The sequence below is a fragment of the Littorina saxatilis genome, linkage group LG11 (genome assembly GCF_037325665.1).
Source record: "Littorina saxatilis isolate snail1 linkage group LG11, US_GU_Lsax_2.0, whole genome shotgun sequence".
NCBI classification, from domain to species: Eukaryota; Metazoa; Mollusca; class Gastropoda; order Littorinimorpha; family Littorinidae; genus Littorina; species Littorina saxatilis.
This window is the reverse complement of record NC_090255.1, coordinates 5,038,535-5,063,661: the sequence shown is the minus strand read 5'-3', so window position 1 is coordinate 5,063,661 and position 25,127 is coordinate 5,038,535. Positions and strand designations below refer to the sequence as shown.

Here is a 25,127-nt window from a genome sequence, read left to right as displayed (position 1 = left end):
TAAATTTCAAAACTGCAGGATATTTTCTTTTCAAAGTTTGACTTTTTGTGTCTTCTTAGTTCTGAATAGTTTGTTCTGACCAGTTCGTGAGAACCTACGAGGGGTCGACACTAACTTATTTGGCCTGGGGCCACACTGGCCCCAGAGATGGAAATTGCTGGGGCGGAAAAAAAAAATCTGGGGTCCACTCTCAGTATTCACGTGCGGCAATGCATTGTTTGTTATCAGTCTTCATTGTACTGAAGCCAGGGAAATTCTTTCAACCATTTGACATTAAAATTACGACAGCGCTTCGCGCTATTGGCTGCATCGGTCTCCTTTTTTCGTTTCTCTCCACCCTGTTCTTCATCTTCATTTCCATGTCTTTTTACACCAGGGATGTGTCGCCACATTTTGCGTTTGGCATTTGAAGGCTAAAGAGCGCAATCTGGGAGTTACTTCCCTTGCGGCATTGTCCTTCGACGATTTCAATGTTTTTTTTTCTTGACTGCGGCATTGATCGTAACGCAAACTTCAGTGACGACTTTGACTGGCGATTTTTAGTGATTGGCTCTGGCATTGGAATTTTCGGTTTGTCATTGTCAGTTGGAATTTATCCTGGGGCGGAGTGGGCCCCAAGCTTCGGCAATGTTTGGGGCGGAACACAAAACTCTGGGGCGTTCCGCCCCCCGCCCCCGCTAGTGTCGAACCCTGACCTAATTTCTGCGTGAAACACCTTAACCTATCTTGCAAAAGGGAAGCCTTTAATTAAACGGAAGTCTGTAGTGTAAACAGGCTTTGAAGAACTATCTAACAGTCCCCAGTTTTTCAGCAGCGAGATATGGAGAGTTAAAACGACAACTACAAACAAGCAAACAAAACAGACATGTGCAAATCTACAAAGAAATAAAAAAAATCCTACAAATCAGACGCGTGTTTCTTTCAGGCAAGACTTCCTAGCGGCAAGCCACTCGCGGAGCTAGGAGGCGAGAGTGTATGTGAAACGGTTTAATGGCCAGCTACGCAAGAATCAAACACCATAGGTTGATACCGAAAAGGTTGTCTACACTGGTCGGTAAACAGCCGTTGGACAGCCAATCCGATTGGAAGCTGCGAGTCCGCCATTTTCGCTCGCGTAGCATGCAACCATAATGCTACCTATACATGGGTGGGATTCTTCCGGTATATTCTGGAAATCCGGATTTGTAATGTCTGTGGTGACGTTTTTTGGGTTGCTAAGGCCACAAAAAAAAATAGGTCTGTTTACAGTAACCCGACCGACCCTATTTTTTTCGCGCGACCCTAGACTTTTTTTTGGCATTTGGGGAAAAAAAAAAAAAAAAAAATTTTTTTTTTTTTTTTTTTGTGTGCAAAATAACGTAAAAATATGGTTTTTTGGGAAAAAAAATAAATTTTAAAAAAATCCCGACCTACCGACCCTATTTTTTTGGCCTATGTTACCGTAAACAGACCTTTTTTTTTTTGGCCTAATAAATTATACAAATCCTTCTGCGTCTATAGGGGCTCCCAGATCCCTCCTTAAAATTCTTCAGGATTCATGGCATTTGTCAGTGCCACCCATGTACCTAGCTTTCGCTTGCCTAAGGCCAAAAAAAAAAAATTGTCTGTTTCTGGTCACCCGACCGACCCTAAATTTTGGCGCCGACTCTAAACTTTTTTTTTCCAAACTCAAACATTTTTTTTGTTTTTTTGGGGGTGGTAAAGGACAGGGTGAGAAAATGAACAACAAAAACGTGTGAAAACGAAAGTCCGCTGACGATTTGTAAATGTGTTGAGTGTCTTGTCTCTATGTATAGTGAATCCAGTCTCTTTGCGCGATTTTTAAAGTTAGTTTTATTGGTCTACATTTGGGGTTAAAAAAAAAAAATAATAATAATAATAATCCCGACCTACCGACCCTATATTTTTTAGCCATGTTACCAGAAACAGACAATTTTTTTTTGTTGCCTAATCCTAGCGTTCTTCGTGGCGAGAATTTCCAAAGAAACGGCACTTCCTTGCTTCACTTGCCAATTCTGGCACCTAAGAAACGCTACAATGATGGGGTAGCTTGGTTGTGTTGGTGGTGGTGATAGTACTACTGGTAGTGGTGGTGGTGATTTTTGTGTGTGGCGGTGGTGGGGTGGGGAGGTCACATGGAGGGGAGAGTGGAAACATAAAAGTCTTTGCATTGGTGATGTTTGAGTGACAGCTACTTTTGCTGTTTAGGCAAAATCTGAATTTGTTGCTTGAATTTTGAAATACTTCCGAAAACATGCTATACAGAAGTTAAATTTATTGCTTGTTCTGAGAGGTTCTCTTTAATAAATATCTACAAACAAATAAAAACTCCAAAACACTCCGGTATCCAAATATGAGAAGAAGAAAAATCTTGAACAGAGTGTACGAATTCACTGGCATTGGACCTCTTTCCAAATATGACTGCAGGCCATGGCGAGTAGAAACATATTAATGGCGAGTAGAAATGTTAATCTAGTCGCCAAATGCGAGTAAAGTTGCTGAAACAAATGGTTGGTTTGGCGAGTAAAAATAATAAAATTTGCTCTTTGGCTAGTAAATTATGAGAAGTACTAGCCAAAGGCCAGTGCCCCATTTCGTAGACTTTCAGCGCTGGACTGTACAGTTGAAATTATTGTCAGAATAGGATGTGGGAGAAAATAGGGTTGTACTGGGGTTGGAATGAATTTGCAAGATATTTTTGTCAATACCTTGTTCACTTTCTTTTCAGATATTTGAGGAGCGAAGGGGTCTTGTCAGCAAATGGGTACGTTCATTTGTTTGCTGTTAATTTGATACATGATTTGCTGATTTAGCGATGCGATAGAATTTCCCCCTTGTATAAGACCCTGCTTTCTCAGATCTTCATTTCTTAACATCTGTACATTTTATTGACTCACATGCGAAGCAAAAGTGAGTCTATGTACTCACCCGAGTCGTCCGTCCGTCCGTCCGGACGTCCGTCCGTCCGTCCGTCCGGAAAACTTTAACGTTGGATATTTCTTGGACACTATTCAGTCTATCAGTACCAAATTTGGCAAGATGGTGTATGATGACAAGGCCCCAAAAAACATACATAGCATCTTGACCTTGCTTCAAGGTCAAGGTCGCAGGGGCCATAAATGTTGCCTAAAAAACAGCTATTTTTCATATTTTTCCCATTTTCTCTGAAGTTTTTGAGATTCAATACCTCACCTATATATGATATATAGGGCAAAGTAAGCCCCATCTTTTGATACCAGTTTGGTTTACCTTGCTTCAAGGTCAAGGTCACAGGAGCTCTTCAAAGTTGGATTGTATACATATTTTGAAGTGACCTTGACCCTGAACTATGGAAGATAACTGTTTCAAACTTAAAAATTATGTGGGGCACATGTTATGCTTTCATCATGAGACACATTTGGTCACATATGATCAAGGTCAAGGTCACTTTGACCCTTATGAAATGTGACCAAAATAAGGTAGTGAACCACTAAAAGTGACCATATCTTATGGTAGAAAGAGCCAATAAGCACCATTGTACTTCCTATGTCTTGAATTAACAGCTTTGTGTTGCATGACCTTGGATGACCTTGACCTTGGGTCAAGGTCACATGTATTTTGGTAGGAAAAATGTGTAGAGCATGTGAGTCGTATGGGCTTTGCCCTTCTTGTTTACCTTTATTTCAAGACAGCCTCTCTTTTAGTTTTATACAGACCAAATTTTTTGAGATTTTAGAGATCCAAACATAAATAATACTGCCAATGCACATTTGTGTCTTCCAAGCGAGCTTCTGGACAATTTGTCAGATTAGTTTTTTTTCTGTTTTATATAAATAAGTATTTGTCTATCTGTCCACTTACAAGACCGCTGGGTCGAAGGTCAGTGAACATAATGTTTTGTTTTGTAAATATTATGTTCCAAAAACATACCTTTCTTGCTTTTTGATTCAGAGATTTTAGAGGTGTGTTAAAAAAAAAAGGTAAAAATAAAGTTAACATGAATGCATGTAGAGTTTTGCTTTGGTCATCATTTCAACATGTGAAGTGTTTCTTATTTTCCTTCGTGGCTAATTGACATGCTAAATCTTGCAGTACCAGAACTGGAGCGACAAACAAAGAAGGCGCGTCCTGGAAGATCTCCTGACTCACAGCAGACGTCGTCAGTTGGAGTTGGCTCGAGACATTGTGCACGACCGCGTCCCTCCGCCCAGATCGGACTTCACTCGTGTGCTGCCAAGAGTCATCTCCCTTTATATCTTCTCCTTTTTGGATCCTACGAGTCTGAGTCGAGCTTCACAGGTTAGGTGGAAATGGGGTGTATACGGTTGTAGGTGTCGGTTTAGAATTCAGTCTTCTATTTCTTGTATTGCTTGTTGTTTTGTTGCTGTTTTGTGTAAATATGCATTCTTGTCTTCAAAGATGTTTGTTTTATGTTGAGAAGCAAACGGCTCATATATATCTACTCTAAAAATTAAATAAATAAATAGATAAGTAAAAACTTAATTAAAGAAATGGGGTGTATGAAATATACATTCTTCTGAATAAACAAAAGTCAAAGAAGATCTTTCCATGAATCGCACACATACACACAGACACAGACACACACAGACACACACACAGACACACACACACACACACACACACACACACACACACACACACACACACACAGACACACAGACACACACACACACACACAGGGATGGCCAAATCCAAAAATTTTAACTCGCCAGCCGGGCGAGTAACTGCAAGAAAGTCACTAGCCCGCCAAAAATGTCGCTGGCCCTGTACATACCAAAGTTGCTGCATCTCATTTGAAACTGGATATTGCAACCTATAGTGTTGCATTTGATCAGAATTGTCACTGGCCAGCCGGGCGAGTTGCCAGGGGGTTTCTACTAGCCCGGCAAATTTTTTACTCGCCCCTGGCCACCGGGCAGACGATTTGGCCATCCCTGACACACACACACAATCACACAAATACTAATAACAGGGTTCGTACAGGTCATGGAAAACCTGGAAAGTCATGGAATTCGATTTTTAATTTTCCAGGCCTGGAAAGTCATGGAATTTCAATTAAAGTCATGGAAAGTCATGGAATTTAACAAAAATAAGAAAAAAAAATTAACCTTTAGCACGCCAGCGGCTATTTTCGTCGCCCAGCCCAAGTACTTTAGCGCTTCGACAAGCAAGATGGAGGATGATGAGTTTGAAACTTTCTTTCGAGTTGTTTCTTGACAACAAAAAGTATGCGGAATTGGAACGAATTACCAAGGAAGATCTTCGCAATGAACTGTGTATCGCGGTGAAAAAAAATGACAGTTCGTCAAGTCACAGTGACGGTTACGAAACGGAATTTACGAAAGTGCAGATGGATACAAACAGTAGCTGGTCCAGTCACAGGCGGAAGACTTTCTATGAAAGTAGTGGTCCAGTGAACGATACCTTCCGCCTGTGGTCCAGTTTAGTGAAATGACAGGACCAGCAAACATTACTGATAATCTGACTGCGTAGCAAATGCTTGATTTGCTTGTCGAAGAGACACTGCGTAGAAACTGACTCAAATTCAGTGCAAAGTAAGCCAGTGTCAAAACTGGCAGTGACAAGACGTAAAAAGTTTGCGTGTTCGAAAATGGCGACCTGTGGATCTAGTCATGGAAAATGTTATTGAGGCTCATGGAAAGTCATGGAAAAGTCATGGAATTTTGTTTCTAAAAACCAGTGGGGACCCTGTAATAATGACAGCGTAAACACTTGCCTGGCTACATGTTTGTATTGTATTGGATTTAGATTCCCTCCCTTTTAAAGTGGTCCTGAATTGAGCCAGAAGAAAACTTCGCAGAGTCTTTTTACCAAATATTTAGTGCTAAAGCTTCATGCGGCCAGCTTTGCAAAGTATTGTTTTTTGTTTGTTTGTTTGTTCATGGACTGAAACTCCCACGGCTTTCCGTGTATGACCGTTTTTACCCCGCCATTTAGGCAGCCATACGCCGCTTTCGGAGGAAGCATGCTGGGTATTTTCGTGTTTCTATAACCCACCGAACTCTGACATGGATTACAGGATCTTTTTCGTGCGCACTTGGTCTTGTGCTTGCGTGTACACACGGGGGTGTTCGGACACCGAGGAGAGTCTGCACACAAAGTTGACTCTGAGAAATAAATCTCTCGCCGAACGTGGGGACGAATTCACGCTGACAGCGGCCAACTGGATACAAATCCAGCGTGCTACCGACTGAGCTACATCCCTGCCCACTTTGCAAAGTATACTTCGCGTAGTCTACTTCGTCCATTTAAGGACAGGCTTAACACGATGATTTTGGAAGATCCTAATGGGGAGGTTCCACTGTAGTCACAATGGGATGTTTCTGTTTCCAGACGAGCTGGTACTGGCATGACCTCTGCGAGCGGGATGAACTGTGGATGCCTCGCTGTGTGCGCGTCGGCTGGTACCTCCCCTTCACCCCCAGCCCCTACGAGCGAGGTGTCTGGAAACGACAGTTTGTCGAGAACATCAAAGTGCTGATTCTCATGGCTCCAAAGGTGAGGGGGAGAGAGTGTCTGTCTGTCTGTCTGTCTGTCTGTCTGTCTGTCTGTCTGTCTGTCTGTCTGTCTGTCTGAGTTAAGAGAGAGAGAGAGAGAACATGTGTGTGCCTAATCCTTGCGTCTGTGTGTCTGTCTGTGCGTACGATTCTTACAAGGCTATTTTGATGTTAATGAGATGAAACAAATAATTTCGATTTTTGTTTTTAGAGTGCATTTTACATTTCTGAATGCTACAGGAGTCATTCTAATTTGAATAAACATACAACATTGCTTCCATTGTCAAAACTTTTCCATTTATCTTTTTCACAGAAACCCCCCAAGCTTACACTGGATAAGCTGAGCCTGAGAGAGAGGAAAAGCACCAAAGACAAGAAGTCCAATGAACCGAAGCCATGGCGAGGCTCCGACCCCGTCCCGAAAGACACCTGGCGTTATAACGTCCTTGAAAACGACGAAATCGTCAAGGAAGTTCAAGATAAGTAAGTACAGTTGATCTAAAAATGTACACATTTGACTGAGAAAAGAAAAGACCTATGAAGAAGGTTTGCTCCAAGCCACACACGAAAAAAAAAAATTAATAATAATAATAAGGCAAAAAATAATTGTAGTAGCAAACCTGCATGCAACTGAGGTTAAAAAAAATAAAAGAAAAAAAAAAAAAAGTAAGTACAGTGGAACCTGTTCCCAGTCTCGGTTGTGTCTTCCGAACGATCTTCTGGACAGTTTGTCAGATAAGTTTATTTTCTGTAGTATAAGTGTTCGTCTGTTTGTCTACTTAAAAGATCGCTGGGTCAAAGATCAGTGACTGTAGCATTTTTTTTTTGTTCCTATAAAATACCTTTTTTGGTTTTTTTATTCTGAATTTGGAACATTGGCAGTCAATTTGTTTTTGGAAAGGTGGATTATAGTGGGGGGAGGGGGGGGAATGGTCAGGGATCCTTTGGGGTGGTCTTTTTGGACAGGTGGTCACAAGGACAGGTTCGACTGTACAGGCTTGGGTTTTGGGTGAATCAAAATAGATTTTGAGGCTAGTCATAATCTTTAAGTGGAAAAGTGGAAAAGCCCACCAGTTGCCCACATTTGTCACTCTTTTTGACTACAGTTTTTGTATGTTTGTTTTATATTTCAGACATGACAACCACTCTGAAAAATTCAATAAATTTGCATTCACTTGCAACTTGTTTGATTTACAGACAAACATGGAGACTGATTGATAGCTCCTCCTAAAGTGGTACCTAGTACCTGTACTAGTAGTAATCATTCTTAATATTGATGGCTGCTTTAATCTTTCTTAATATTGATGGCTGCTTCTGTTGTAGGTTTATGCGACTGTTCGCATGCGCTGTGGTTTTGAGCGTCAGTGACTGTGATCTATATATAAATGATGCTTATTGCTGAAATGCTCATGTTATAACATTAATCTTAGTAGTGTATTTATGTTTGATTATGCTTAATGATTGTGTGTTTGTCTTATTAGAAATATGATGTGGTGCCAAAAGAAAAATGTCCATGTTTGTGTAAAATGAAAATGGACATTAAAGTTTTCTTATCTTATCTTATAGACGAAGACGGAGGGCGTACGGCACGGAGACGGATTATTTGGTGAGCCATGCTCGCAGCAAAACCAACAGTGGTAACAACGTACTCAACACGATGCAGCGATCACAGTCATTGTCGGTAAGTATGGTTTGTTGTTGCTGTGTATGACTTTACTCGCACATTCAGATAAACACATTCAATGCACACACACAGGCGCACACACTTATATCCACACACAGGTGCACAAGCACACACACGTACACACACACACAGGTGCACACACATACACACACACAGGTGCACAAGCACACACACGTACACACACACACAGGTGCACACACATACACACACACACAGGTGCACACACACATACACACAGGTGCACAAGCACACACACAAACACACACACACAGGTGCACACATACACACACACACTGGTGCACACACATACACACACACACAGGTGCACAAGCACACACACATACACACACACACAGGTGCACACACATACACACACACACTGGTGCACACACATACACACACACACAGGTGCACCCACACGTAAACAGGTGCACACACACGTATACACACACAGGTGCACACACACGTACACACACACACACACTTACACAAAGAGGTGCACGGTGATACACACACATGCAGACAAACGTGCACACACACACATCATGTGCTCACACACATCATGCGCTCACACACACACACACACACACACACACACACACACACACACACAATGCCTCTGTCCCTCACAGAATGTTCATGTATTTGTCTCAATCTCACAGAGACTGAGTGCGGGCATCGCCACTTCATCAAGCAGCGAGCGACCTCAGTGGGCTCAGCAGAGAGAGCCGACCTTGACCGGCACAAGGTCATCACGACCTGATGGATTTAGCACTGTCCCTCGACCTGCACCCGTAAGCCCTCCGCCCAAAACTCCCAAAACACCCAAAGCCACATCGTCACGTCCCATTACTGCTCGCACAGCCAGAGATCCGCCAAGTAGGTAGTCTTTGTGTGGGTGAGGGGTTGTTTGGCGGTGGGGGGTGGGGGAGGGGACTGACTGACTGTGTGTACAGTGTGTATCGGAAGTTGGCTGTGTGTGTGTGTGTGGGGGGGAGGGGGGGATTGTGTGTGTGTGCCAAGCTTTTATTTACAGTATGTGTGTGTTTGCGTATGCATGCATGCTTCTATATGTGTGTATGTGTGTGTGTTGTTTTTGTGTATGTTTATGTGTGTGTGTATGTATGAGTGTGTGTGCATGCGTGCATGCATGGGTGTGTGTGTGTGTGTGTGTGTGTGTGTGTGTGTGTGTGATACTTGCATGGTGCAGTTGATGTTGATTCAATTCAGAAACAGAGAAAACACAATACTTAGACACTTATAAGAACAAGACTTTACATCTGAATTATTTTATGCTTAGAAGTGAATAGCCATGCTAGAGAAATGTACAACTAGTTTGTACTGGAAGAGATGGGATGGGAATAGGGGAATGTGCTCTGGATTACATTCTGTGTTACTTTGTGTTTCAGGCACGAACTTATTCCCAGCAAAACCTTGGAAAGTGCCTGATGGCAACGAATCTGACAATGAGTAACTTTCACCGTACTTCAGTTAGGACTTGAATGGTTTGCTGCGATGCCTTTCTTCTCGCCACATGATTCCATACCAGTCCAACTCTTCCATTGTAAAATTCAAAAACATTTTGAAGGGAAAAAACCCACAACAGTTTGAGATTGAGGAAGTTAACACGTTGCTGCAGAAAAAGATGAATCATGGGTATTTAAATGATTGCAATGTTATTGTGGTAGCAGTGTATACCGATTATGAAATGTAAACAAAAAGAAAATTGCCACTCGTAATTGTTAGAAGAGGAGGGTTTAAAATGTGGTTCATGTTGATGTGAATGGTGCTTGTTGCATTGGCCATTGAAGTCACAGAATATTGTATTGTCATTTGTGAATTCAGATCTGCAGTCTTCAAGAGCATCTATCAAACATGGTAAAATTCGTGAATTTGTTACATATCATCTGTGTAATTTTCATGTTCTTTGAGATCATGTTTGTGAAGTGGAAACTGTATAAGGCGCTAATGTGTTTTGTACTTCATTTATATGTCTGGTTTTTGTTTAACATTCGGTTAAAAATTCAAATCATGACTGAAGTTGAAGTCCCCTGTTGCTGCTGGTACTAAGTTTAAAGATTTGATTGCTATATACTTTTGCTTCTAAATCATGTGAATGAGATGGGTAATACTCTTTTTTCTCTCCTCTAATTCGTTGTGATCATGTAAATAATTACCCCCCGCGGGTTAGGGGGAAGAATTTACCCGATGCTCCCCAGCATGTCGTAAGAGGCGACTAACGGATTCTGTTTCTCTTTTTACCCTTGTTAAGTGTTTCTTGTATAGAATATAGTCAATTTTTGTAAAGATTTTAGTCAAGCAGTATGTAAGAAATGTTAAGTCCTTTGTACTGGAAACTTGCATTCTCCCAGTAAGGTAATACATTGTACTACGTTGCAAGCCCCTGGAGCAATTTTTTGATTAGTGCTTTTGTGAACAAGAAACAATTAACAAGTGGCTCTATCCCATCTCCCCCCTTTCCCCGTCGCGATATAACCTTCGTGGTTAAAAACGACGTTAAACACCAAATAAAGAAAGAAAGATGTAAATAATTTAAGCAATGATGATGCGGAGTGTGATTTCATTTTGTGGTAATGTACCTTGTGATGCAGCAAAATATTTTCATCATTCCATGAGAAATAGATGAATTCTGGAAATAAGTCTGTCAGGTTTTTATGGAAAATAAAATAGCTGCATTTCCTTGCTGAGGCAAGCTACACTTGACATTGTAGGCCAATCGCTAGCAAACGGCGTGTCTCCACAATGAGGGATGCGATCGCATCGGCAATGCTGATAGTCAGCTCCGATGTGCATACTTTCCAGCGAAAGAGCATTTTATTGCGTTTTCACTGGTCACATGACAAAACTGAAACCATGCCTCGATCTAATATGATTCCTCCTTTCTCGACATTGTGACTGATAAATGTTGATGTCACAGCCACACCTAACAAAACTTATTATATTGAGTACACAAAGCAGAAAGCACAGATCGGAGCTAATTCTGGTTGGGAAATCAGTGATCCGTATGATTTCACTGGAACAGATCTCCTACCATATGCAGAGACACGTCGCGCGCTAGTGATTGGCCTACAATGCATTGTGGAGCTTGCCTCAGTGTTTGGAAGGAAAAGCAACTCTTCCACAAACATGAAAACTTGATTGAGTTATTACCTAATACATGTACATGTATTGTCCATTCCTGACTTGTCATTTTTGCAGTTGTTTGATATTTCTGTAGATATTATTTACAGGCATGGGAATTGAAAAAAGTAAAAAAGGCTGAAAATTTGTAAGTAATGGCAAAGTCAACGGCCCCTGAGTTTAGGGGCATGCCCCCCGGAATCTTTTTTCTCCAAATAACCCAAATGGTGCAATTAGTTGTCATCTGAGCTCCAAGTGTGCCATTAAATTCAGTTTTTAGAGCCATTTTTGCCTCCCCCGTTTTATTTTTTTGGCGGACACTTTTGCTTTTTCGGCGGAACAAAACAAAAATTCGGCGGCGGAAATTTGCCTTTCGGCGGACAATTCCCATGCCTGTATTTATTCTTTGACTTCATTAGTGTCTTTGCATTTATTGACATTTTATTATCATTCCATGAACAGAGTTTACAACTTTCTTCTATAAGTTGTAGTTGTAACTTTTTATTTTGATATTTAATGTGCATTCTTACTTTTTTGGATACATTTATGGTCACAGTACAAACTTCAAATTAACTGATTGCGAGGATGTAAAAATGATGGTAATGATCTGTATTTTTCAGTGGATACACAATTTGTATTATCTTTTATTTTAATGTTGTTCAAACAGTTACTAAAAACATTGCATTGTGCAGCATACAACTAGTGAGAGACTTCGCAGGGGATTTTATTCCATTTAATTTTTCTGTGGAAATTTTTTTTTTCTGATTTTTTTAAACCTTCTGTGGATTTTATACTTATGGTAGGATTCGGGGGAGGGGGGGGGTGTTACATTATTATTGGGGATTGGAATATGAAGGTGGGCGGGGATGTAGCTCAGTCGGTAGCGCGCTGGATTTGTATCCAGTTGGCCGCTGTCAGCGTGAGTTCGTCCCCACGTTCGGCGAGAGATTTATTTCTCAGAGTCAACTTTGTGTGCAGACTCTCCTCGGTGTCCGAACACCCCCGTGTGTACACGCAAGCACAAGACCAAGTGCGCACGAAAAAGATCCTGTAATCCATGTCAGAGTTCGGTGGGTTATAGAAACACGAAAATACCCAGCATGCTTCCTCCGAAAACGGTGTATGGCTGCCTAAATGGCGGGGTAAAAAACGGTCATACACGTAAAATTCCACTCGTGCAAAAAACACGAGTGTACATGGGAGTTTCAGCCCACGAACACAGAACAACAAGAAGAAGAAGAATATGAAGGTGATTTGCTCTACAATGTACTTTATTTTGATTGGGTTTGTTATGTATGTTTTTTTCACAGGCACATGATTATGTGTAACTATTATTTGATATTTTGTCTGTGATGCAAGTGTTCCGTCCTCGTGTTTAAACAAATTAAAGTAGTGACAACTTTTATTGCAATTTTTTTAAAGTCAGTAAAACAAAACAAATTGTTTCATGATTTTATTTCTGTGCATATTCTGCTGTACCTTTGTATCACTTTGCAAACAAGCTTATTGACTTCTATTTCTCTTCTGCGTGCTTCTCTATCTCTGGGTCTCCACTGCATGCACATGAAGCCTGTGCTGCGACCGGCCCCCGTGGCGCAGTGGTTAGCGCGTCGGACTACGGGCCGGGAGATCGTGGTTCGAATCCCATAAGGGGTGGGTGGGTTTTTCGAGCTTCGGTCGGCTCCTACCCAGAGTGGAAGTGCTAAAGTTCCAATGGGAAGGCTGGGATCACACAGCCGAGTGTCATTCACTTCACGAATGCGATTGAAAGCGCAAAAATAAAAGAAACCTGTCTCGATTCTTGTGACCCTTCCTGCTCAGGGCTCTCATGGTGACCTTGGTTCCAGTGTTCCTGTTCCAGCCATCCCTGAATACTCTGCTGCCGGTCTGGGATGCTCCGGGGGGTCGACGGAAGGACGCAGTGGCGGTCTGCTCTCTGAGGAGACGCTCACTCAGTCTGGCTCCGCGACTGAACAGTCAGTGTCGTAAGTAGAGGGCTTAGTAGGTAGCGGTGCCTGTGTCCCTTGCCAGGAACAGGACCAATACTGAACACCGTCGAAGTGACTCAGCAGCAGTGCAGTGTCATCTTCCGAGGGTAGCCTACCGCAGCGGCCTGACATCCTTCCCTGGAGTGTCTGCAGAATTAGTGAGGGTGCCCAGGTGTCTGACCAACACTGGGGGCTCACTGATTCGACAAAGTCTGGCGGCAGAACGAAGTTCAGGGGTGGATGTTGCAGTGAGTGCTGGGACGGGGCGGCGTGGTAGCATACTGGGAGAAGGAACAAGCGTCGGGACAAGCAAAAAAAAAGAGAATGAAAAGAAAAAGAAAAAAAAAAGCCTGTGCTGCGACTTCTGTCTTGTGTGTGGCGCACGTTAAATGTCAAAGCAGCACCGCCCTGATATGGCCCTTCGTGGTCGGCTGGGCGTTAAGCAAACAAACAAACAAACAAACTGCATGCACACACACTAGCATCAGACACCAAAAATGCCCCCGCGGGTTAGGGGGAAGAATTTTGCTCCCCAGCATGTTGTAAGAGGCGACTAACGGATTCTGTTTCTCCTTTTACCCTTGTTAAGTGTTTCTTGTACATTGTATAGAATATAGTCAATGTTTGTAAAGATTTTAGTCAAGCAGTATGTAAGAAATGTTAAGTCCTTTGTACTGGAAACTTGCATTCTCCCAGTAAGGTCATATATTGTACTACGTTGCAAGCCCCTGGAGCAATTTTTTGATTAGTGCTTTTGTGAACAAGAAACAATTAACAAGTGGCTCTATCCCATCTCCCCCCCTTTCCCCGTCGCGATATAACCTTCGTGGTTGAAAACGACGTTAAACACCAAATAAAGAAAGAAAGATCAGACACCAATGGCCTGTTGTCAAAAAGTGAGTTTTATTAATACATGTACATGAACAAAATTAAAACATGCAGTTGTATAACATTATTATCAGTATGGTAAGTGAGTACACAGAGCTAGAGATCAAAGATCAGACAACATTTTCATTTTCACAACCTGGTTAACTAATAACATCCTTCACTGAATGAGTAAAGTTACAAACAACCCAGTCATTTTTGAACGAAGGGTATACACTTTTAGAAGAAAAAGTAAGAATATTAGACTCAAGACTCAAAGATTTTAATGTCCTTATAAAAACAAGGAAAATTGCCTCGCAGTGTCAGGCGGTTTAAAACATAAATTACATCTCTAACAGTTTAAAATGTCACTAAAAAGATCCACAACATTCTTTGCAATCACTCATGGATACAGACACTCACATTAACACACGCACAAGCACGCAGGTTTCGCCCGCACACACACACACACTATCTTCAGGCATGAAAATTCTCCGTATTTTCCGTATTTTTGAAAAAAATAAACCGTATTTTTATTTCTTTTCCGAATTTTTCCTTTTTTTTTTTTTTTTTTTTTGTTGGTCATAGTTATAGTAAAATAGTTTTGGGGCCATGTTTGAATCTAATTTTAAGGCTCAGATAGCCCCAGATTGCACCAAATTGCACCTTTGAAAAAAAAATGTCCATAGTTATAGTAAAATAGTTTTGGGGCCATGTTTGAATCCAATTTTAAGGCTCAGATAGCCCCAGATTGCACCAAATTGCACCTTTGAAAAAAACTTTCCGGGGGGGCATGCCCCCGGACCCCCCTAGAAGTCTTGGCGCTTCGCACCTGCAAAACTTGGCGCTACGCGCCTGCGAAACTTGGCGCTATGCGCCTTCGAATTTTGTTTTCAGTATTTTTTTTTTCTTCAGATTTCATGCCTGTATCTTCCTTTGTATGCTCTCTCTTGTCTCCCTTTTCCGTAATTAAACTTAAAATGAATTAAAACTGCTTTGCATAGGCTATGTTGTACACCTAAAATTAGAATATCTAGGTACATTTGAATTAAAGACATGATTGCACTTATCAAAAGGTATTATAAACTTACTTCCTAGTTTTGAGCAAGGTTTGAGTATTATGTATTACTATATGTATACCGTATTTTCCGGGTTACAAGGCGCTACAGCACCCCCCGCGGGTTAGGGGGAAGAATTTACCCGATGCTCCCCATCATGTCGTAAGAGGCGACTGACGGATTCTTTTTCTCCTTTTACCCTTGTGAAGTGTTTCTTGTATAGAATATAGTCAATGTTTGTAAAGATTTTAGTCAAGCAGTATGTAAGAAATGTTAAGTCCTTTGTACTGGAAACTTGCATTCTCCCAGTAAGGTCATATATTGTACTACGTTGCAAGCCCCTGGAGCAATTTTTTGATTAGTGCTTTTGTGAACAAGAAACAATTGAAAAGTGGCTCTATCCCATCTTCCCCCTTTCCCCGTCGCGATATAACCCTTCGTGGTTGAAAACGACGTTAAACACCAAATAAAGAAAGAAAGGCGCTACAGCGCATAAGGCCCTTCTTTAAAAAAAAAATTGTAATCATGTCACCCATTGGGCGCAGGGGGCCGATAGGGCGCACCAAAATTGAAAAAGTATACCGGTAACAAACGGTCGAAGAATAATAATAATAATAATAATAATATGGGAGATTTATAGAGCGCTTTACATTCTCAAAGCGCTTTACAATGACAAACATACATAATACATACAAAGCAAAGCAAAAGCATGTGCAGCAGCATTCAGCACACAAGTGAACAACGAAACTCAAACACTACATCAATACAATCTGCAAGCATACTAACACAGGCAAAAACATTCGAACATTCAAACACCTGATTCAAAAATGCACCATGTTGAAATAAAATTAATCAAAATACTGGGTGAAGAAGTGTGTTTTAAGGTTTGATTTGAAGGAACAGAATGTTTGGCAGTGTCGGATAGAGTAAGGGAGAGAGTTCCACGCAACGGCAGCAGAGTGGGAGAAGGCTCTCTGGCCGTGCTGTTTGCGACTAAAAGAAGATAGACGGAATATTCTAGTGTCTACAGAGGAGCGGAGGGATCGTGAGGGTGTATAGAGTGTGAACAGGTCAGACAGGTAGGATGGGGCTGAGCCAGATATTATTTGAGAATGAAAATAAGCCGCACATCAAAAGAAGAATACAGAGTGGAAATATGTGTACACTACATTGGGGTGTGCACGTTAAAGATCCCACGATTGACAAAAGGGTCTTTCCTGGCAAAATTGTATAGGCATAGATAAAAATGTCCACCAAAATACCCGTGTGACTTGGAATAATAGGCCGTGAAAAGTAGGATATGCACCGAAATGGCTGCGATCTGCTGGCCGATGTGAATGCGTGATGTATTGTGTAAAAAAATTCCATCTCACACGGCATAAATAAATCCCTGCGCCTTGAATATGTGCGCGATATAAATTGCATAAAATAAAAATAAAATAAATCCCTGCGCTTAGAACTGTACCCACGGAATACGCGATATAAGCCTCATATTGATTGATTGATTGCTTGCTCTGTGTGTGCGGGGAGATCAAAGGCAGGTCCATTGTGATAGCTGGGTTGCCTTGTTTATAGACACTGGCCTTCTTACCAGGGGTCAATGACCCAGTTTTAGCTATGAGAGGTGGTTCCCCTGTCATATCTGAGAGAGGAAACACTTCCTGCACCCGGGTCAGTGACCGAGTTTAACCTATGGGGCGGTCTCTTTGATGTCTTGAGAGGAAACTTGGCCAGGGTAGTACCTAGTAGCTGAAACATGCATTATCACAAGTTGTTTGACTGGTACTCAGGCGGTCTCTTTGATGCTCACGGAATTTTAAAAAACGACTACCGGTATTTGAGATGGAGGTGAGTTCTTGTCACGTTTTGTTCCCCATGATTTTTCCCAAATTTTTTTTTTCCTATTTCATACACGCATTAGGCGCTTCGTTATACAAGGCGCAGGGGTCAAACTCGAGGAAAAAAAGTCGCGCCTTATGACCCGGAAAATACGGTAATTCGGTGAAATTAAGTGACAGATTGAGCCCCAAAATTAAGCATTTTATTAATTATTTCAGTCATCTGATCAAGAAAATAAGCTGCCATAGTTGTCCCCCTTTGCATATGTGGCATATATATATATATATATGTAAGATCGACATAGTTGTCTCCCTGGCTGCACCAACGTACACTTTATTCCGTGACTTGAATGGTAACTAAGATGACTTTTTATGCCAACAAGAGCAAGTTCTACAAAATCAGAGGCACATATTGCAGTAAAAATATAACGTCCCTGACTTTGCTAAAGTTCAAGCTCCAACAAATGAAATAAGTCATCCTCAGTTTAAATGCATCCTCTCATCAGAGCCGTAGAGTACATGGTTACCTTTGATTTAGAGACAATTCTGAGATATAATAAAATATAATTTGGTCAAAATGTCCCAGCCCGGCTGCCAAAAACTTTTCTGTCAGAAGACATCCCACGTTTTAAACCTATCGGACAGTCAACCAGTCGAAGGAGAAATGAAGACCTTGAACTTTACGTGGGGTATATTAAGTTACTTGCCCAGAACAGACAGGAGTGGAGGTCCTTCGATGCTGCCCTACATTCCAACCAGCATAAGCAAGTAAGTAAGGACCGTTGACCGGCCTGGGTTCAGAACAATGTGTCAGATCAAAAAAGAATGTGTAAATGACCGAAGATCGAGGCCTGTGAACACTGCAGGTTCCTGCACTACTGAACCTCACATTTAAGGCACTGTCGTTTGTCATAATTGACTTTCTTTGAAAAACAAATTCTTGTGCTTTAACACTACTTGAGCATACATTACACATGTATATGGACCAAAAGTCAAACTTTTCTCTTTCTAAGCTGAAACAGGCAAAAACTATGCACACATTATTCTCTTAATCCGATGAAAGCAAGAAATGCGTATTAAATCCTTCCAAAGAACAAAACCATTTTTGACAAAAAAAGAGCTTGATAAACAAAACCTGAGCCAAAGAAGTTTGGCTTCAGTTGGAATTCATGGCCTGAAATATTGTTAACCAAACAATAACACAGTAAGACCACAGTTTCGTACCTGAAGAAACAGACATGAGAATCATGAAATTGAAAAGAGAAAAAAACAAGTCGCGTAAGGCGAAAATACAATATTTAGTCAAGTAGCTGTCGAACTCACAGAATGAAACTGAACGCAATGCCATTTTTCAGCAAGACCGTATACTCGTAGCATCGTCAGTCCACCGCTCATGGCAAAGGCAGTGAAATTGACAAGAAGAGCGGGGTAGTAGTTGCGCTAAGAAGGATAGCACGCTTTTCTGTACCTCTCTTTGTTTTAACTTTCTGAGCGTGTTTTTAATCCAAACATATCATATCTATATGTTTTTGGAATCAGGAACCGACAAGGAATAAGATGAAAGTGTTTTTAAATTGATTTGGACAATTTAATTTTGATAATAATTTTTATATATTTAATTTTCAGAGCTTGTTTTTAATCCGAATATAACATATTTATATGTTTTTGGAATCAGCAAATGATGGAGAATAAGATAAACGTAAATTTGGATCGTTTTATAAATTTTTATTTTTTTTTACAATTTTCAGATTTTTAATGACCAAAGTCATTAATTAATTTTTAAGCCACCAAGCTGAAATGCAATACCGAAGTCCGCGCTTCGTCGAAGACTACTTGACCAAAATTTCAACCAATTTGGTTGAAAAATGAGGGCGTGACAGTGCCGCCTCAACTTTCACGAAAAGCCGGATATGACGTCATCAAAGACATTTATCAAAAAAATGAAAAAAAGGTTCGGGGATTTCATACCCAGGAACTCTCATGTCAAATTTCATAAAGATCGGTCCAGTAGTTTAGTCTGAATCGCTCTACACACACACACACACACACACACGCACATACACCACGACCCTCGTTTCGATTCCCCCTCGATGTTAAAATATTTAGTCAAAACTTGACTAAATATAAAAACAGGAAAAAAACGTAAAAGCATTTCCACTGCAAATGTTTGCAAATATTGTGCAAAATTGTCAAAAACTGGCGCAACATTGAGATATCAAGAGTTTTGAAAATGCTGGACATACATAAATTGATGGAAATATGAAATTGAAGAGAAAAAAAACATTAAAAAAACATAAAAGCATTTCCACTACAAATATTTGCAAATATTGTGCAAAATTGTCAAAAACTGGTGCAACATTGAGATATCAAGAGTTTTGAAAATGCTGGACATACATAAATTGATGAAAATATGAGATCATGAAATTGAAAAGAAAAAAACAAGCAAAAAAACATAAAAGCATTTCCACTACAAATGTTTGCAAATATTGTGCAAAATTGTCAAAAACTGGTGCAACATTGAGATATCAAGAGTTTTGAAAATGCTGGACATACATAAATTGATGGAAATATCTCATGCCTCATATAATATCAATACTGAAGAAGTCAGCTCATCAAAATGCAGTAGTTTTGTTCGAGTGCACACCAAAAAGTTATGATGTGCTCCAAAATCAAAAAACAAGAAAGGTAGGTTGTTGGAACATTTGTTATTGATAAAACAATACATTCACAGATATTTTGAACCAATGGTCTTTTAAGTGAACAGACAAACAAATATTCACACAAAACTTATCTTGATAGAATCAGTTTTTGCCCACTCGTCAGGAAGCCTTTCATTTGCTCGGCTTCCTAGCAAGTGGGCGAAAACTGATTCTATCAAGATAAGTTTTGTGTGAATATTTGTTTGTCTGTTCACTTAAAAGACCGTTGGTTCAAAATATCTGTGAATGTATTGTTTTGTCAATAACAAACGTTCCAACAACCTACCTTTCTTGTTTTTTTATTCTGAATTTTGGAACGTTGGCTGTCTCTTTGTTTTTGGATTGTATGATGTGCTCCGTTATGAGCACTATCAAATCTTATCATTTTTGATAACAGGATAATTAAATCATATACGGGCGGGGATGTAGCTCAGTCGGTAGCGCGCTGGATTTGTATCCAGTTGGCCGCTGTCGGCGTGAGTTCGTCCCCACCTTCGGCGAAAGATTTATTTCTCAGAGTCAACTTTGTGTGCAGACTCTCCTCGGTGTCCGAACACCCCCGTGTGTACACGCAAGCACAAGACCAAGTGCGCACGAAAAAGATCCTGTAATCCATGTCAGAGTTCGGTGGGTTATAGAAACACGAAAATACCCAGCATGCTTCCTACGAAAGCGGCGTATGGCTGCCTAAATGGCGGGGTAAAAACGGCTATACACGTAAAATTCCACTCGTGCAAAAAAACACGAAAGTACGTGGGAGTTTCAGCCCACGAACGCAGAAGAAGAAGATTAAATCATATATTCAGCTGTACAACATTTATTGCAACAACAAAATACAGACAAGAGCAATATTGATACTAAACATGAACCACAACCAAATATAGTAACAGTGACAACATTAGATTACATGTACTTGTACTTTGTACTGATATTTGGGTTACAAACTTATAACAAAAAAATTAGACGTGTAAAATGGAATCCACTAGTCCTGCTTCCGAAATCGCCTTTCTGACTTACGAAAGAAGGACAACTGACTGGACCTTCAAAGAGAACAGCCTGTAAATCTACACCAGGCTTCTTTCAGTTCCACTCAATTCATTTTATCCCACACTCCTTCTCTAGGATTATCTTTGTGTTCCAGATCTGAATCAGTACAGTGAAACCCCCCTTTGAAGACCCCCCCCCCCCCCCCCCCCCCCCCGGCTTTCAGACCCCCTCCATTTTAAGACCCCGTCTTCTCTGATTTTCTGTTCATAAACTCTCTAAATTTACCCCCATTTGTAAGACCCGATTTTCTGTTTATAACCTCTCTAAATATACCCCCATTTGTAAGACCCGATTTTCTGTTCATAACCTCTCTAAATTTACCCCCATTTTTAAGACTCCCTCCTTTTTAAGACCCGATTTTCTCATATTTTGGAAGGTCGTCAGAAGGGTGTTCCCCAGTCTCTGTAGCCAAGGACTCTCCCTCCTTCGTCCCGTCCTTGTCATCGTTCATGAACGAGTCTATTCCAAGGAAGTGGAGGATTTCCGTCATAACAGACACCGGAACAATCCTGCAATTGTAAAAGCAACTGATTGGTTTCTCATGCTGGCCAGGTTTCAATGGTTTTATCATGCTCGCTTATCGAGAGTTGCCAATGCTTTCAGCGAAGCACGCTACGTTTGAACAAATTGCTACATGTACGCTGTTATGCCAAGCTTGGAATTGCTACGCTCAAACAAATGAATACAAACATGCAACTGTTTGCTCTTTCTTGTGAGTCCGGGTACTGATTTGTAATTTTTACACCATCAGGCATGGGAATTGAAAATTGTAAAAAAGGCTGAACATTTGTAAGTTATGACAAAGTCGACGACGCAAAGCGCCCAGCCTTACTAGGGGATGCCCCCCCCCCCCCCCCCCCCCCCCCCGGTAATGTTTTTTCTCCAAAAAAACCAAATGGTGCAATTTGGTGTCACCTTAGCTCCAAGTTTGCCATTAAATTCAGTTTTTAGAACCATTTTTGCATCCCCCATTTTTTTTGGCGGACATTTCTGCTTTTTCGGTGGAACATAAAAAATGTCGGCAAAAATTTGCCTTTCGGCGGACAATTCCCATGCCTGCACCATGTAGGGGTCAGAATTTGTGTCATAGAACAATATCCACACTGTAAAGTGGCACTACAGAAACTCTCTACGGGCCGTTACATTTTTTTTCTTTTTTCTAAATAACTTTTTTTTTAAATGTATTATATATTCTTGCGCAAAATAGGCAAAATGTGGTCACCCCGTCATACATAAAAGTAAAAAAAAATAAAAACTCCCAGGACCCCACCCTTTTCAACATTTTGTTTCAAGAACAAAAGGAAAACAAAATGTATTTGTTTCACTACATTTGATAAGTACACTTACGTTTTCAACGTAGCAACCAGGTACATGATCCTTGGAATGTAAACTTGTTTCTGATTGGTCAGGATGGCCTGCATGGTTCTCTCTACTGTTTCGCTCATCTTCAGTGGTGGCGTCACACTTGGAAATCTATCATTCAAAAAGGAAGAACACCTTGAGGCTAGCATACTTGTTTTTACATTTTAGTCCATTTTGAATATGTTTTAACATAGACTGGGAATCAAGATGAGGGTGGTGACGTATGTGTGTGTGTGTTGAGCAATTCCGAATAAAACTGCTGAACCAATCTTCAAGAAACTTTACATGATAGTCCCTGGGTGCGATATCCCCTGACACGTTTCTAATTTTTTCGATAAATGTCTTTGATGACGTCATATCCGGCTTTGTGTGAAAGTTGAGCCGGCACCGTCATGCCCTCCTTTTTTGGGATCAAATTGATTGAAATTTTGGTCAAGCAATCTTCAACGAAGTCCTGACTATGGGATTGCATTTCAGCTCAGGAGCTTAAATAGTAGTTAAATAGTTTGCTCATTAAAGTTGTCATTAAAATCAAGTTTTCTGTTTCAGAATAAAATATGATTGCACTGTATTCTTCATCTTCTCCTGAATTAAAAAAAAAAAAAGATATGTTATGTTTCTTTAAAAAAAGAGTGAAGTCTTAAAGTTTTTTTGTTTTTTTTAAAGGGGGAGTCTTAAAGTGGGAGGGGGGTCAAAAAAAGGGGGGGGGGGAGGGGGTACATTCCATTGTACAGCCAGATCTCACCTCATCTGACAACCACCAAACATGGCCGAGTCGCCAATATACGACGGACACACCAGGGTTGTATGGACGTCAGTGTAGCCGCCAAAAACCAGCTCAAAGTTCAACACCTCTGTGAAACCGATGACACCAAACTTTGAGGCACAGTAATCGGTGAGCTTGCTGATGCCGAGAATGCCGGCTGTGCTGGCTATGTTGGTGATGTGTCCATGATTGTTTTTCAGCATTGATGGCAGAAAGAACTTGGTCGTCTGTGGACAGAAAGATCAAATAGTAAATGTTGCATTTTTTCCCCTCATTTTCCTTAGAATTTATAGGAACTTACCTCAGAAGCTTGTGTCTCCACTGTGGCACATAAAAAAATTATAATTTATTCTCTGCTTTTGTATTTGTCCCTACTACTACTTGTACTACTATCGGCACGGTTGGCCTAGTGGTAAGGCGTCCGCCCCGTGATCGGGAGGTCGTGGGCTCGAACCCCGGCCGGGTCATACCTAAGACTTTAAAATTGGCAATCTAGTGGCTGCTCCGCCTGGCGTCTGGCATTATGGGGTTAGTGCTAGGACTGGTTGGTCCGGTGTCAGAATAATGTGACTGGGTGAGACATGAAGCCTGTGCTGCGACTTCTGTCTTGTGTGTGGCGCACGTTATATGTCAAAGCAGCACCGCCCTGATATGGCCCTTCGTGGTCGGCTGGGCGTTAAGCAAACAAACAAACACACAAACAAACTTGTACTACTACTACTATCTGGATCTAAGAAAGAAAGGGGCGTAACCATTCTAAATAAAGACGACATGACTGGGCATCAAAAAACAAGACTGAGGTTTGGGATCAAATCTCTTGGCACCTGAAAGAGCAACAGAAATTACAATGAACAAGCCGGGCTAAATCTGAGACAGTAAAGCAAATTTTTTTCACGAGTGGGCCTTTAATATGATGTTACTGATTAGGTCCACTTACGTGTGATTTGCACATTTTTGTCACCACACACAAACACACACACACACAAACATACAGTCACACACACTCACCAAAAGAAACAACAGGGTGAGTATGAACATGCAGATACAGACCCAAAAATGAGCAAGAAGATTAACATGTAGCGTTCGCTGAACTTCTTCGTCAGATGTGTCCAGCAGAGGGCGCCCTTTCACTGTACCAGCGTTGTTGATGAGAATGGTCACATGACCCACTTCCTGCTGCACCAGTTGTCCTTGCTTCTTCACTTGCTCTCGATCACTGAAAATAACGCAGCAAAAAATAAGCTTATCTCCTGCTGCTCTCCACTGGCCTCACGAAGCTTAAGTACTGAGTTTTCAAAACAATCAACCTGCTACTCCCAAAAATGCTAGGGGTCGGGAGGAACTTGAAAATAGGGTCAGTCGAAGAATGAGAAACATTGAAGCCCCATGCACAGTTTCCAATGGTTCTGGATCTGGATTTATGTGTTGCAGGGCCGATAAGGCATAGCGCAACGGGAGAAAGAGAGCACAGGTTTGTTAGACGCGAGGAAGGAGAACTGACTTGAAGCCCTTTAGCGATCCCACACGTGTGTGTGTGTGTGTGTGTGTGTGTGTGTGTGTGTGTGTTTGTGTATGTGATTGCGTGTGTGATTTTGATATCATACTCGAGCCACTTGGTCAGCTTACAAAACAATTATATTGCATGCTTACCTTACATCACACTTGTATACATGGCATACACCACCTCTCTCTCGAATTAGTTCCTTTGTCTCATCTGCTCCTTCGATGTCGACGTCCCACACTACAACGACAGCTCTCAACCTCGCAAACTCCTCTGCCAGTCTCCTACCCAATCCCCTACCCCCTCCGGTTATCAAAACAATTTCACCCGCCACATTTTTTCGCTCCGGTGGGACGAAGAATTGACAGATCGAGGAAGACCAAGCAACAAAAATATCTTTTAGAGTGACTATGAATTCAAACAGGATCGTCATGTTGGATTAAATTGTGCTCAATCCCCCTGATAAATAAGAAAGCACGGGTTTGACACTTTGCAAAGTCACAGACGTCTCCTTTCGATTTTGGTTCGTGTCACACACCGCATGCGCGGACGGATATCAAGTTTTTGAGTTGTCGCAAATAACTGTTTCCAAGAAAATAATTGTTGATGGTAAGTGAATTTATCACCTTAAAGACATGTACGTTAACACGCATGTAAAATT

General features: G+C 41.1%; 2 protein-coding genes across 3 annotated transcripts in view; one reads left to right on the top strand and one right to left on the bottom strand.

Moving 5' to 3' along the window:
- Nucleotides 1-25,127, top strand: part of LOC138979463 (F-box only protein 16-like) — a 52,742-nt gene that overhangs the window by 277 nt on the left and 27,338 nt on the right. Inside the window, exons 2-8 of one of the 2 annotated variants that reach the window (XR_011460043.1) lie at nt 2,729-2,764; nt 4,072-4,278; nt 6,355-6,519; nt 6,832-7,001; nt 8,085-8,199; nt 8,865-9,081; nt 9,612-10,516. Coding sequence is in view for 1 of the 2 variants with exons in the window: in XM_070352183.1 (XP_070208284.1) it covers nt 2,729-2,764; nt 4,072-4,278; nt 6,355-6,519; nt 6,832-7,001; nt 8,085-8,199; nt 8,865-9,081; nt 9,612-9,676 (975 nt within the window). In the remaining variant the exon portion in view is untranslated. Of the gene's footprint in view, nt 1-2,728; nt 2,765-4,071; nt 4,279-6,354; nt 6,520-6,831; nt 7,002-8,084; nt 8,200-8,864; nt 9,082-9,611; nt 11,573-25,127 lie in introns of those variants that run through there. The other variant, XM_070352183.1, reaches the window with a different exon arrangement.
- Nucleotides 21,012-25,021, bottom strand: LOC138979464 (epidermal retinol dehydrogenase 2-like). The gene is made up of 5 exons (XM_070352184.1): nt 24,616-25,021; nt 24,016-24,181; nt 22,945-23,192; nt 22,185-22,310; nt 21,012-21,346 (listed from the first exon to the last, which is right to left on the bottom strand). The coding sequence occupies exons 1-5, from the start codon at nt 24,897-24,899 to the stop codon at nt 21,184-21,186; spliced, it is 987 nt and encodes a 328-aa protein (XP_070208285.1). The 5' UTR covers nt 24,900-25,021; the 3' UTR covers nt 21,012-21,183.